Source organism: Grammomys surdaster, unplaced genomic scaffold (assembly GCF_004785775.1).
Source record: "Grammomys surdaster isolate TR1022 unplaced genomic scaffold, NIH_TR_1.0 150, whole genome shotgun sequence".
In the NCBI taxonomy this organism is placed as follows: Eukaryota; Metazoa; Chordata; class Mammalia; order Rodentia; family Muridae; genus Grammomys; species Grammomys surdaster.
Genome location: NW_021604608.1, coordinates 9073886 through 9088997, shown reverse-complemented (window position 1 = coordinate 9088997; position 15112 = coordinate 9073886). Strand labels below are relative to the sequence as shown.

The following is a 15112-nucleotide window of genomic DNA, read 5'->3' as shown; positions in this document are numbered from 1 at the left end:
AAGACCCCACCCCACAGCTAAAGGTGACATGCTACACTTTTCACTAAATCAGAGCTTCTGCCAAATATGTAATTTTTCTGCACCTTCGTTGTTGGAGAATAGGAAGAAAATTTATTTTTATAGTGATTGTGTATTCATCAGCCTTATCAGTCCTCACAGACTATCTGACTATTCTTTTAGATTTTCTATGCACATAAATACAATATCTGATAACAATAAGTTTTGTTTTTCCAGTATTTGTTTATTTCCTTGTTTATCTTATTTTATTTCATTGGCTATGACTTTCAAAGGACTATACCATATAAGTAGTACCAAGGGAGCATCTTTATCAGTTTCTTAAAGACAAAACTTTTAATATTGTTAAGTATGGTATTTACTAACAATCAGATATTATGTATCAGAATACAGGCATTCCTTCCTAAGATACAAGTTCTTACTGCAAATATTTTGCTACATATTAGTATAAATTATTCATAATGGGTTTTGTGACATTTTTGTATATATATATAATGCACCTTGATCATATTTACCACCTGTTACCTTCTGGCTTCTTTATGCAGTGGACAGTGGTAACTGCACATGCTCTCCACTCTCAACAGGATGGAAATAAGTGACAACTGAATGCTCAGCTATGAATGAGCTACCTATGTCACCACCACCAAGTTTCTGGAAACATTGTAGAAGATGGGTAGAAAGAATGTAAGAGCTGGAGGAAGCAGGAAGCTATAGAAAAATAAAGATGTGGACCACTGACTTCCTGATATCACACGGCCATTGCATTTTTCAACGTACAGTGACTGTGAACACCTACAGATACGCACAAGAGCAACATCTGATCACACCATGGGGAGGATCTCATCAGGCGCTAACCCTCTCTGAAGATTTATATTCAGTTAATGGCTGTAGAGAGATGTACCATAGAACACACTAAGGGTAGAGGCAGATACAAGGGGACAGGGAGAAGAGTGGGACTGGGGTGCATGATGTGAAACTCACAAAGAATCAATGAAAAGAAAAAAATAGTCACCATCAGATTGTAGAGAGCATCCAACAGCCTTAGACATAGCCTATAATGTTGGGGGTTTCCATGGGGTTCCTCTGGCCAATGCTGCAACAGGATGTAACCCACTCCTGCACTGGAGGGTTTACTTGGTGGCATGGGATGTCTAGTTGGAACAGTGTCTCCCCTACTATTTGGTGGCTCCGTTTAGATTATTCTCATTTCTTTCTATATACATCAAACATATTTATATGTCATATATATCTAATACATATCAAATTTAATATATTAACTTAAATATTAAATATGTATATGTTATTACATATACATATATTAAATATACATATTTTATATGTGTATATTTCATAAATCTTCTATAGTAGTAGTATTCATATAGTTTTCAAATGGCCCTCCCCATATTCCCTCCTTTATACTTCTCTCCCATGCCCCTCTCTATTTAATCCTCCTATTTTGGTCTCCCTTTGATACTCCATAGCACTGTATTCTAGTTCCCATTCCTTGGGAGTCTCTCCTCCACCCGAGTCCCTTACTTCGTACCTAAGCTCTGAGGTTATTTGTATTGTAGCACACATATCAAAGGCTTAAAATCCAATTTCCACATTAAGAAAAAGATACAATATTTGTGTTTTGTGTCTCGGTTGTTTCATGGAGGATAAAATGGATGCTATGTCCATTTACCTGTTATTTTCACAATTGCATTTTTCTTTTGTATAAATGTACTACATTTTCATTATCTATTCATCAGTCAAAGGACATGTAACCTGCTTCCAGTTTCTGGCTACCACGAATATGGCAGCAATGGACATGGATAAGTAATGTATTTCTCTGAGGTAGGATAGAGTCCACTGATATTGGATAGATATACTTAAGAGTGGTATAGCTGGATCTTAGCTAGTTAGCTTTGTACCACATTTTAATTGGGTTATTTGCATTATTGATGTTCAAGTTTTTTAGTTCTTTATATATTTTAGATATAATCTCTCTCTGATGTATAATTACTAAAGATCTGTAGGCTGTTTCTTTGCCCAAATGATGGAGTCCTTTGCCATAGAGAAGCTTCTCAGCTTCATGAGGTCCCATTTAATAACTGTTGGTCTTAGTGCTATGCTATTGGTGTCCTGGTCAGAGTGTCCTTTCTGAGCCAGTGAGATCAAGTCTATTCTCCCCTTTCTCTTCTATCAGATTCAGGGTATCTGGCCTTATGCTGAGGTTCGTGATGCATTTGGAGTTGGATTTTGTGCAGGGTGATAAGTACGGATCTATTTTCTTTCTTCTACATGCATGGAGTCTGATGAGCTCCAGTTGTTGAAGATGCTGTATTTTCTCCAGTGTTTTTTGCTTCTTCAAAAAACAAAACAAAACAAAACAAAAAACAAAAAACAAAACAAAAATATCACAGGCATCCACAAGTATGTGAACTTATGTCTTTGGCTTCTGCTTGATTCCATTAATCAGCATGTCTGGTTTTGTGTCAGTTCCATGCTGTTTTTATTACTACAGTAAAGCTAAATATTGATACGTTCTTATTCCATTAAATTAGCTGGCAAAGCTCACAGCAACCGTCATAGTGTACTTTAATTCTTGTCTTCTGAGAAACCATTATCTGAACAGTTATGATCTTTGTTTTTAATTTTCTTAGACATACAAAATACTAAATTTAATGTTTTAAATGTATATAATACTTTAAGATGGTATAAATGGTGAGATAATGAGCATTATTGCTATGTTGACATTTCCCAGACATAACAAAAATGATGACTATATCAAGCCCAACTTACCATACATGGAAAACCCATGGAAAGGGATGACACCTGAAATGTAAACAGAGTATCAGTCACACACTGCTGTGTCATGCAGGAGTTAAAGAATCAAAACTGTAAATGGACAGGTGTCTACTTTCTGCTTCCACTTCATCTGAAATGTCAGAAAGACAGTGATGGTAACCACCCACAGTTGTTTTAACACTCTGAGAAAAGTAAACTAGACATTTTCAAACTTGTATCTAAGACTGAGTAAGCAAGGAGTTAGCCATGAGGTGACTGTGGGAAACTACCATTGTGCCTTGCCTTAGGTGAGAGTTAGAAAGGAGAGAGCTGACATTCTGCCTCTGTGTGTCCCGTTATAGTCAAAATGCAGCTTTGTGCATGAACACCTTCAACTGCAACTTGGTTGTTCCCACTGTGTCAGAAACTAAATCATTTTCCCTTCCCAACTGTGACTCATGTATCAACAAGGAGTCAAGTTGTTATCATCCTCAAAAGCCCGGGTTTAAGGTTTAATTACAATAGCATCTGCATTATGATCTGGACCTTTTCCTTTCTGAGCTTTTCAATAGAATCATGGAAAGAAATGTCCTATAAAGGCAATGGGGTTCACCATGATTTATAGAGAGCAAAAAGATACCCTTATTCCCATGCATAAATACACCACACATCTCATAAATATTTACAATACATTAAAAAAGTCAACAGGGCAACATCCAACGGTCTGTCCAGTTCTCTTGCCCTGCACTCCACCTACCCCACCCCCAACACACAGATACACAGATTTGGATCAGCCTGCTCAAACCTCTCTGGGTTGTACTATCATTTTGCTTTGCTTTGTAAATAAACTTCTGCTACACTGTCTGTGTCTTTCAGCTCAATTCTTTCCTTTAAAAAGACTAGATTGAAGAGAAATCGTCTCCTGATGAGACATTCAAATTAATTTTCTACTGAGATAGTAGAGCAATCTAGACTAATACACATGCTTACAAAGAAGAGGATCAAGCTATAAAGGCTGGCCATGGAAGTAAATTTGAGAATTACTGCAATGTCCTTAAAGTTAGTTCATAACGTTCCCCCTAAACAGCAACATCCCACTTACTAGAGTCCAGTCTACCAAGGATCAGGGAGAGTTTCAAGGCATTTAAAAAATATCACTTTATATAAAATACCACAACTATTTCATCAGTTTTACTAATAATTATATTCTTGGAGTGACTTAGGAAACACGTTGACAGGGCTGTATATACATTTATATGGTATAATAATTGGCAAAAATTTTACACGAAGTCCACATCAGCTGCAAAGAAAGACTTTTTTGTTTTTTCGAGACAGGGTTTCTCTGTGTAGCCCTGGCTGTCCTGGAACTCACTCTGTAGACCAGGCTGGCCTCGAACTCAGAAATCTGCCTGCCCCTCTGCCTCCCAAGTGCTGGGATTAAAGGCATGTGCCACCACCACCCGACAAAGAAAGACTTAAAGTGTAACTTTAGCACACTAAACATTTTGTTATATTCCATAAAAGTTGGAATTTATATAGCCTTGATTCTGAACAGAATACTTGTAATTGACACTACTGAATATCTAGCAGTATACTAAATTAGTTTATCAATGCACACTTGAAAAAAATCCAAAGTTTTATTGATTTGTTTGTTTACTTATTTTAATGTATAGAAAAGTTGGATTCTTTAACCAGTAAGGAGGCAAAATGGTGCTAGCAAGCCATTTTGACTTGGATCTCAGTCTAAAGCATGGCCGGCAATAGAGGACACGGGCTGTTTCCAAGGCATGCTTGTGTCACGCTGGGTCAAACTCCGGCTCCCTGTGATGTCTACTTCATATTCCCAATTTTGACCATGAAGGTCATATACAACCCTTCTGGAAATGTGCAGAAATAGTTACTTTAGTCCAGCCCTGGCACAAATGGGAACCCTCTGAGGTTCTATGAAGTTCTTGATTTGTTCCTCGGGGGGAAAAAAAGGTCTGGCACAGCTCCTCATTTTATTCTCATCGGAAAGCTGATGACTAAAACCTCGAAGTATTTTCCTCCCTACATAGCCACAGCTAAGACAGTGCATTGAGACAGTTGTTTTTGGACCTGAGTAGGATCTGTATCCTTATCTGCTACATTTCTTCTTTGTGAACCATTCCAGTTGGAGATAATTCTGGGTTTGGATTGTTATCTAATGTGTTTGCTATTCTCTCCGATATATACTATCTATGTTCTCATCCAGGGAACATAAAAATGGTGACCAAGAAAGGGTGAGGACAGTAACTGTCTCTAGGTTTCAGTGCATGACCCAGTACTCTACTGCAGTCACTGAAGGCCATAACCAGTGACAGCACACTTGCTTGACCAATCTAGTTTTGCCACTTAGGAGCTTTTTGTGTCTTTCAGTAAGTTTCTTAACTTCTGCAAGCTTCACTTCCCTTAACCACAAATCAGAGAACATAATAAAACCTACTTCACATGATTAAATGAGGTAATAACTGTAGCTCAGCCATTAATAGAGAATTAAAATGCATGGGTGTGTAATAAATGTATATAGTTGACATAGGCATTCACAAAATAATGTCAATATTTCCTTGTTGAAAATAATTCAATAAAAATACCATCATGGGAACCCAGTTATTATTCTGAGCTAGTGTGCCATTCCACCCAGAAGTTAGGCAGCATGGCTCTTAGGTGTCACGTGCTCTAAGTCTCAGGAACTCTTCCTCCTGTGTCTCACCTGATAGCATTGGACAGATTTATAATACACTGTCCTAACTCGGCTGCTCTGGTGCTTATTAAGGTTCTTGTTATTGTTCTTTGTTTAGCCTCGCCATGCTTTGAAAATGTTCTCCCTTTTAACACCCAGCAGACCCTCCCTCCCCTGTACTAGGAGGCTGAGGTCACTGGCCTGGCTGTTGTTTATACTTGACTTTTTCTCACTTGCATCCTCAGCAAGAAGACATTTCTGTTCCCCTCTCAGATCGCTAAATCCTGTTTCCTTGAGTTCTCCAGCTGTCAGCAAGCTAATTTCACTGTGAACTAGGAATGGCTGTTGTGCTTTTAAAGGACTATTTACAAAAACAAATGGTAATAGGGAACAGAGACAGTGGTCAGGAAAACATCGACTATTTACCCACTGGCTGGCTGTACAACAAGCCTGCAATCCCTGCTTTGGAATCCTGTCCAATTATCCTCCCTCCCCTTCACATTTATTACGTCACAAGTATCTCCTGAACATCTAGGATGTGCTAGATGTTATTCTAAGGACTGAAACTGGCCGTTTGTTATGGAAAAATCATAAAATAAGTTTCTACATTCAGACAGTGATAAATGCTATCAAGAAAAATAGCAGGCTAAAAAGGGATGAGGGGGCATAGTCAGGCCAGGCAAAGGGAGAAGAAGTCACAGAGGCTGGATGGTCTGGCAGTCAACTGATAGTTGTGAGGAGAAACATTCACTGTACATGGCTAGTGTACGGTGTGTGGCCGTAGGATTTACTCTTTACTTCTACTTATGGAGCACAGAAGCACAGTAAGCTGCTAAGTTTTGTATCTTTAGTTTCTATGGAAATCTTTCAACCAAAGATTTTATATACAATACACACACACACTCCTATATATATGCCCTCATCACACATCATTAAAAGTTCATTTTCCCCAGATTTTATATTTCCATTAAATAGATATAAACTTCCTTCCTTTGAAGCCAGGATCAAATTTTTTTTAGGAAAAGTCAACTTTCTATGTTTCTTCCCTTTACTTTTCCAGATAGCCTTACATGATGCAGTATATTTTCTGCCTATACGGTCCTAACTTCTGATAGCCATATCTAGGGGGTCTCGCTGCCTGTTGTGGTTAATTCGCTTCAGATAATTGAAGGTTTCTTCTCATCCTTGACCCTACCATGGCAATGATGAGCTGGGCGGAGTAGGCTGCTTCCCCTAAACTTCTGCTTATGTGTTTTGTTTTTTCTGGGGTTCTTTTGGCCACTCCTAATCTCAGCTAGTTCCAAGACTCTATCACATTTACCTCCACACTCCCTATCAGAGTTCTCATTAAAACTGAAAGTCCAGCATCTTGCCTTCTTCTGGATGCTGTTTCTATGATTGCTCAGCACATCCCCTGACATGCAGGACGAGATCCTTTCAACTATTACTGCTTTCTAGTTCTCCTTCGGTTCTGGTGCCTGATGTAGTATGTTGTCTCTTTCTGGTCAACTGGGCTGTATCACCAACTTCATTCCCTTTCCCCACCCTACAAACATGACTCGAATCCTCAGTCCTGAAGAGGATGCTATCCTCTTCAGCCATTGAGTGGACAGGTCTTTAGGCAATGATTCCCCCCATATTCATACACTAGCCCTGCCTCTGGCTTACTCCTTCAAAGTTTTTTATATATCATATTATTTTAGAATTTTATATAATGTATTTTGATCATATTTAGCAACACTCTAGAATCAGCTCCCAGAGGTCCCTGAACTTCATCCAAAACACTCCTGTACTAGCTCACCTGCCCTGATTGGATGAGGCACGACTCTCTGTGAGCCCAGACAACACTATGCAATCCTGGCTCTATCACTGTCTACAGACATAGAGGTAAGTTATTTAACCTATTTATTCTTCCATAACTCTCTCAGAGTCAGGACAGTGACCCTAAACTGAGTCTACTGTTCTTAGTGACCACCCCATATTTCTAGGCCAAGTTTCCTAAAGCCAGCTCACAAAGCTTGATTGTTCTTTTCCATCCTGAAGAATATACATACTGCAGGATACAGAAGTGGTCCAAGGGTGGTTCTCTGTGAAAGCATAAACAGGATGAGAAAGAGGTGTGCTTATTATACTCTAGGGATGACTGAGGAGACAAAGAATCCAAACCTGGCCTTCCACATTGTTATAAAGGTATCTGTGTCCAAGCAAGAAAGCACAAAAAAATGTTACCAGATTCCTGCTCTGGCTTATAACCTTTAATATTTGGCTTTATGACAGATGGATCCTGTGAGGGTGATGGGTTGCCTAGCTTTTCCCTATAGTGTTGCCAAGTGGAAGGTGAGCTAGCAAAGCCAATGTATGTACCACAGTAAAAAACTTGATAAGTCATCAATTAACACAAGCCGTTTTCCTTCTCTTATCTCACTGGCCTAGTTTTATTTTTGTAAAACAGAAATCCTTTGAGCATAGGATAGATACTACTTATCCACCCACTGAGATAAGCAGTGTGACAGAATATAATTGTGCCCATTACATGCTTACAGAAAGAGACATGAAGCCTGGAGAGTCTGCCTCTGCTATTTTTGAACCATTTATTTAGTTACCTCCATCCAAGGACTGTAATTGGGCTCTGGCGAGCTCTTACCTGTGGTTGTACAAAAGCCTCCTAATTTCTGTTCTTCCCTCCAAATGCTCAGCTCACTAACCAACTTTCAAAATTGTTCATTATCTTCGGAGACTAGGGCTGAGACTATGAGGAAGGCCTGTAGTCCATGGGCTTCTGCTGCCTGTGAATTCACCCACATGTAGCTCAGGTGACATACATCTCTGCTGCCTCTGGTGTCTGATTCTGAGTCTGGAGTCTCTGAGGTACAGCACACTTGCCATCAGCAGGCTTTCAGACTTCAGTAGCTTTCACTGATAACTCTGTATACAATGCATCCTATCAGAACACTACTAAAAGAAGCTATAACCTAAAAACAATAGCAAAATCCTTACCCTCTTCAACTAACCATGAATTTATCTTGATACAGCACCTGCATTCTTATGCCCCAACCCGTGATATTTGAAAATAAAATATTTTTTAAGAACCTGTTTTTGTCTTCCCCTGTTAAGCCTCTACTGAAACATTTCAATCAGTGGGTTGAAATGAACCTATTGCTATTTTCAACTACTACACATTCTGATGATCTGCTAAGTGAGACATAGCTTAATCAGGACAAGGCACTTGTAATAAATATTACAGTGATTGGGCTAGTGAGCTACATAGCAGCCCGAAGGGCTGTGTACATCAATATCACTCATGCTCAGTTAAATTTTCATTACATTCTCCTAAGATCTGAAATCACCAATTGCTCTACATAAAGCAAGGGCCACATTTCACATCCTGCATTATCTTCAGAATCCAGCTCAGCATCCTCTGTGAGGTGACAGATAATGCTGTTACTGTTTCTAAGTACAATGAGGGTCTGTAAATAAAAACCATAAAGTAAAAATTCACTTATAAATGTGAGATTAAGATGTAGCATAAGATGTTCTCTATGATTCAATATAAAGAACAAAGACTCAATGAAATTGTATAGTCATGAATTTGAATTCTTTGTCACTTTAAGTTATCCATCTTCTTTGAATTCTTATTTTAATTTAGGAACTTTTACTGAGTTCCCTCAAGTATAAATGAGTATTTAAAGTGTACGAGTATAATCAGTATAATCTTTAGTATAACACAGATGTTCAATACTCAGAGCTATCTAGTGCTCTCCAAATGTAAAGTAACACATGCAAGTATGAACATGAATCTAAGAAGAGCCTGACTAAGATTAAAGAGGACTCCAAAAAGTCTCCATGAAGGACATAGTGAAATCCTGGCCAGGGGAAAACAAGCAGGGTGCCCAAGGAGTGCCCCAGGACATGCACTGGGTTTCTTTGATAGGACTGTTTCTTAGCCAGTTTCTTCAGAGCCCCCCACACTTTAGCTGTTCAAGAGTCAAGTTTTATTTACTTGGCTACTATCCATCAAAGCATGTGCTTTAAGTGCTGGGGCACAATGGATCTGGCTTCCAAGTTCCACAGTATGCTATGGATCCCCCCCCTCCCCCAGCCCCTATGCATCAGGAAGGTCTCGACGCGAACTGTACATCCCATGTGATGGGAGTGGTTCCAGGGTGTCTGTGAGGACGACTCTAGCAGTAGTGAATATGGAGTCTTTAGTGGCCACCTCTTGTAGTAAGCTGGGACTCCCAGTGGAGGGATAAGGGTGCTAGCCACCCATGGAACCTTCAGCCCAATATTTGTCCTGCATACAAGAATTGTAGGGATAAAGATGGAGCAGAGACTGAGGGAGTGACCAACCAGTGACTGGACCAACTTAAGAACCATTCCATGGGCAAGAGCCAATCCCTGACACTCTGTTGTGCTTGCAGACAGGAGCCTAGCATGATTGACATTTGAGGGGCTCTACCCAGCAGCCAGCCAAAGGAAGTACAGAGATCCACAGCTAAACATTAGACAGAACTCAGGGAGACTTGTGAAAGAGTTGAGGGAAAAAGTTTGAGGAACCCCGAGGGCCACAGGAAGCCCAACAAAGTCAACTAATGTGGACCCTAGGGGGCTCCCAGAGACTGAATCACCGACCAAGGAGCATGCACGGGCTGGACACGGGCTTCTCACACATGTGTAGCTTGTTCTTCATGTGGATTCCCCAACAACTGGAGTGTGGGCTGTCCCTGACTCTTTTTCTCACCTGTGGATCTTGTTTCCCTAAATAGGCTGCCTTGTCTGACCTCATGGGAGAGGATGTGCCTAGTCTGGCAGTGGCCTGGTGTGCCAGGGTGGGTTGGTACCCAGAGACAGGGTTAAGGGACCTCTCCCTTCTCAGAGGAGAGGAGTAAGAGGAGGGAGGCTGTGTGAGGGGGAAACTAAGAGGAGGGGGGCTGCAACTGGAGTGTAAAGTGAATACATGGATAAATTAATGGGAGAAAAAGAAATAAAAGACTTAGTCTGCCAACAAACAAACAAACAAACAAACAATTCTTGAACTGGATAGGACAGTAGAAAGCTATGACTCACAAAGCCCACAGACGTTAGCATGCTTCACACTGACCAGGCTGTGCCTCCCCTTCCTTACCGTCTTTATAACTTTCATCTGATTCACTTCATCTCGCACCAGATAAAGTGCTTACACCCTTTCACTTGGAATTCCTTAGTAGAGTTTATTGCATTCATTTGTTGAAATAATAAATTCCTCTGTATTCTCATCTTACATATAACCAACATGTCAGCAAAGATAGAGATCAAGAAATGGATAAATTGGATTTTTCATATCTTTTTCTAAACTAAAACTTTTAAACTTGATTGCAAATGCTGGATATATTGATTATCAAAACTATTAAAGTCTTTGTTCTCTTCAAGTTTACATTTTAAGAACACTCACATTCTACAGAACAGCCAGGATGACTTTGATACTTTAGTACTTAAATTTTTCAAACCATTACAATAAAAATAATATCTAAATGTGAATCCAGAGGTCATATTTAAAATAAAATTTCAATGAGTTTTTCCACTTCTACCTAAATTTATATTCTAGATATGAGGTTATGTGGCACTTTAAATATATTTAATTAATATTGATGATAAAAAGTTATCAACTTTACACTTGCAAAGAGATTTAAAGTAATATATCTTCATTATTTTTTTTCAAGAGCCTTCCCTCATCTTTGTGATGAGGTTGTTCTGTGTGCTGTAAGATGTTAATAGCATCCCCCTCCCAAACTGGGATTTGCCCAAGTCTCCAGATAAGGCTAATGTTCTTGAGTGTGTGTGTGTGTGTGTGTGTGTGTGTGTGTGTGTGTGTGTGTGTGTTTTGCTGGGGACTATTAGCCTCTGCTGACAATCACTGTTCTAGAGCCCAAAACTTCCCTACTCAACATTACTTGGTGATTGATTGCTATATGACCTTAAAGCTCACAGTTACATGTCAGACAGATACATGTGTATGTTTTGTGCTGGCCTAGGAGATCTCATCTCTCTCCTTGTTCCTGAGGACTCTTCTGCGCTCTCTCTCCCAGTTACTTGCACATCCATCCCATAATGTTTATTGAACATAGACTTCATGCTACATATGATTGCAAATGCTGGATATATTAGTTACCAAACCCATTAAAGTCTTTGTTCTCTTCAAGTTTACATTTTAAGAACATTCACATTCTACAGAACAGCCAGGATGATTTTTGAAAGTATCCATCAGAAAGTTGAGGAATGCCATCACTGAAAAGAATGCGGGAAAGAACTACCAAACACTACTGTTCCTCCTGAATGGCTTAACTGAAAAAAAATGCTAGCGTCAACTTTTGTAACACTTTGGAATCTAATCAAAACGTAACCTTAAACAAGGGGGATGCTTAATTTGGCAAGGATTTGGTAAGCCATCAGCCCTCCTCTCCAGCTGGCTACAGCAGTGAAACAGCAGCCCACCTTCCTAGTGTAACTCTGTGTGAGAGCAAACAATACAGATCTTTTATGGGGGGAAATAAAGGTGCCTTTATGTTCTACCTGTGCAGCAGCTCAGGAATGTGCAGGATGGGCTCAGCTATGCTTTGCTATACCTGCTAGCCCCGGTGATTTCTCAGGACTGAAGTGGCTTTCCAGGCAGCATTTGTCAAGAGCATTTAAAGGAAAATACACTACCTATGGCTCCAAAGGAGGAATAACAGACGAGGAAAATCACGGACAGATTGAAAGCACGGGGAGAAGGAGGCCCAGAAGGAACTACATGGGGAATGAGGACTTTGCAGTCTCCTGTGTATGCATACAGAGGGACCCAGGGAAGGCCTAAGGGCGTAGGCTTTCACTTCTGACTTTCAGCCTTAAAAGGAGTGAGGACTAGAGTAGCGTTGTGAATGGCTTAGCTAACCTTATGGTGTGACCCACTCCAAGTCACTTTGCAAACACTAAGGTATGTTATAATTTTGAATTAAAAACATTTAAGGAAATGTTTATCAAATCACTAGCTTAACATTAATCTAAAAGATCAGAGATTTCAGTAGGCACAAAAGAACATAATAATTATAGAAATAGTTTGCTAAAATTTACTAATGATTTAAAGTTTACAAATGACTTCTTTTTTGTTGTTGTTTTGTGGTTTTGTTTTTTTTTTTTTGAGACAGGGTGTCTCTGTGTAGCCCTGGCTGTCCTGGAACTCACTCTGTAGACCAGGCTGGCCTCAAACTCAGAAATCCACCTGCCTCTGCCTCCCAAGTGCTGGGATTAAAGGTGTACACCACCACTGCTTGGCTACAAATGACTTCTTAATTCATTAAACAAACAATTATAAAGTGTAAGTAACAACAGTGAATTCTGGAGGGGAGGCAGTCTGATTCCCAGAATTATCACATAAGAGGGAAGACAGCCAGTTTTCAGCAATGGAAAAAAAAATCTACGAGGTTTGCAAAGAAATTAAGTAGAGCTCATCCACAAGGGGAAAAGTACAAATAAATGAATAGAAACTGTCCTTGAGGAATCCTGGGCAGATTTACATCAATTGTCTCCCACTCTGGTCTGGTCCTTGTCTGCTTCCCCTACTTGCTGTGTACCAGCACACTAGAAGTCAAACTTACCCACCGTGGTATTCTCAAACCATCAGACTTGGTCTTTCTTGGCCTTAAACATGTTATGTTCTCTCCCCAGAATGTTCTTTCCTGCTGTTTTGGATCACTCTCTCTGCTCTGTTGGACTCTATTCCTTTCTACTTCCTCGGAGGCACCTGTTCATCTGCTTTAGTAGAATAACCTGGCCTTCCCCAAGCTACCACACTTTCTGAAATCTGAACTGTTCATCCCCTCAAATATATCTTCCCTTTCTTGCATATCTACTTCACTAGCATGAAAGGTCCTTGGCCACAGATCTTTTATTTGTGTCCCACACTGTGGGTCACCCATAGCATTGAGTCAGATCAGGAAGAGAATATTCAGCAAATGAACAGAGGCAGTGATACATGTTAAATAATAACAACAAATACGAAGAGCTTACAGGACACCTATGAGGTGTCTCCGTCTCCCTGCGCTCAGAAATCTTGTTTAACAGGAACTTAATGTATTAGAGAGGAGGTGCTTAGTGATGATTCTTCCACGAGCTAATAATGTCTTGTGCCACCATGGCTTTCAATTCCATCCTAGGGGAGGTAGTCGCAGGTATGTGTGGGGAAGATGTGGGTGAGAAAATTTCTGTCCATGGAAGCACCTGCTGGTCAGGGGCTGAGAGCACTTCAGAGAGCGTTAGGTAAATGTCTCTGCCCAAGAAAGTCAGGTCAGTTCTGATTGTGGTCGATAGATAACCCTCAAACTTCAAAGTGATATTATTCTGGTAGAGGTTGGGAAATGAGTCAGGTAATGTGGAATGATACAAGCTTCAACGGAAGGATTCTGTACATTAAGACAAGCATCTCTGATCCTGTAAGTCCTAAACCACCTAAGAAGTGTCTCTGTAGGATTAAATTTATGAACAACTGTGACTTTATCTAAGTTTGTATTCAACTATTTATTTCTACTGTGTGCAGAAGTCTTTCTAGAACTACTACATGTAACTCTTTGCTTTGTTGATATTGTAGTCACTTTCTTTTCTTTCCAAGCATACCGTAATAACTTTAGTTACATGTGCTAATAGGAGCAAGTGATAAAAATACTGTTTCTGAAGCCAGAGATCTTGGGTTCAAATCCTGCCTTTGTCACTCTCTGGCTGGGGAGATAAACCCTTTGTGCCTCAGCTCCTTTGTAAATTAAATAACAGTAGTACCTGTAGCATAGGATTATTATAAGGAACACATGAGTTAACACATACAATAAACAACATAATTCTGGATGCACAGCTCAGGAGATATTAGCTGATGTATCTACAACTAAATTATTAGTGTAAATGCACACATATGTGTCTTGAAATTATAAAGATCTGATCTTAGGGCTGGAGATAAGAACACAGTGGGAGAACATGTGCCTAGAATACGAGAGACATGGTGTTAATACTCATTGCCACACACCTAAAAAGAGCCGAAGTTACAACGGGTTACAACCTCCAACCTTTGTAAACCCTTGTAAAGGGCTTTCATATCAATCAGTCTCAGGATGATTTCCTGGAGTGCTTCTGTGTAATGCTCTATAGTGTGAGGTCTTTACATCTTAGTTCTGACAGCTGCTGGTCATTTCCCTACCTGTGTCAGCCACGGATCATGCTTCCTGTTGAAAAGGACATGAAGCAGGCTTGCCAGGCATGTATTTAAGTAAAAGCTAAGATCCTATAATGTCTCCTGTTACCTTGAGTCTATGGACACATTTTTTTCAGCTACTTACATTTTTTTTCTGATTCCATTTTTTAAATATAAAAGTTATTGGAAAATTAAGTCCCTGGGATGAAGGCTAAAACAACAACTTTATGACTACACACAGATGTTAGAGTTTACACATATCTAATTCAGTTCAAATGAGGGTTGCGATACTATTCTATGCTAGACACTGAGAGATTAATAATACAGGAAGAACATGGCTGTGAACTTTCTGAAGTTTGCAATATTGAAATGGAGATGAAGTTGAGAGAAACCAAAGCTTTGTGCCAAGGCCCATGAGAGTCTAGAGAAGGACC

The 15112-nt window shown here is 39.8% G+C and overlaps 1 protein-coding gene across 1 annotated transcript in view; it reads right to left on the bottom strand.

The window, feature by feature from the left end:
* Positions 1-15112, bottom strand: part of Tbc1d19 (TBC1 domain family member 19) — a 113112-nt gene that overhangs the window by 21158 nt on the left and 76842 nt on the right. The window contains exon 16 of the mRNA XM_028765245.1: positions 2800-2832. Coding sequence (XP_028621078.1) covers positions 2800-2832 — 33 coding nt within the window. The remainder of the gene's footprint in view (positions 1-2799; positions 2833-15112) is intronic.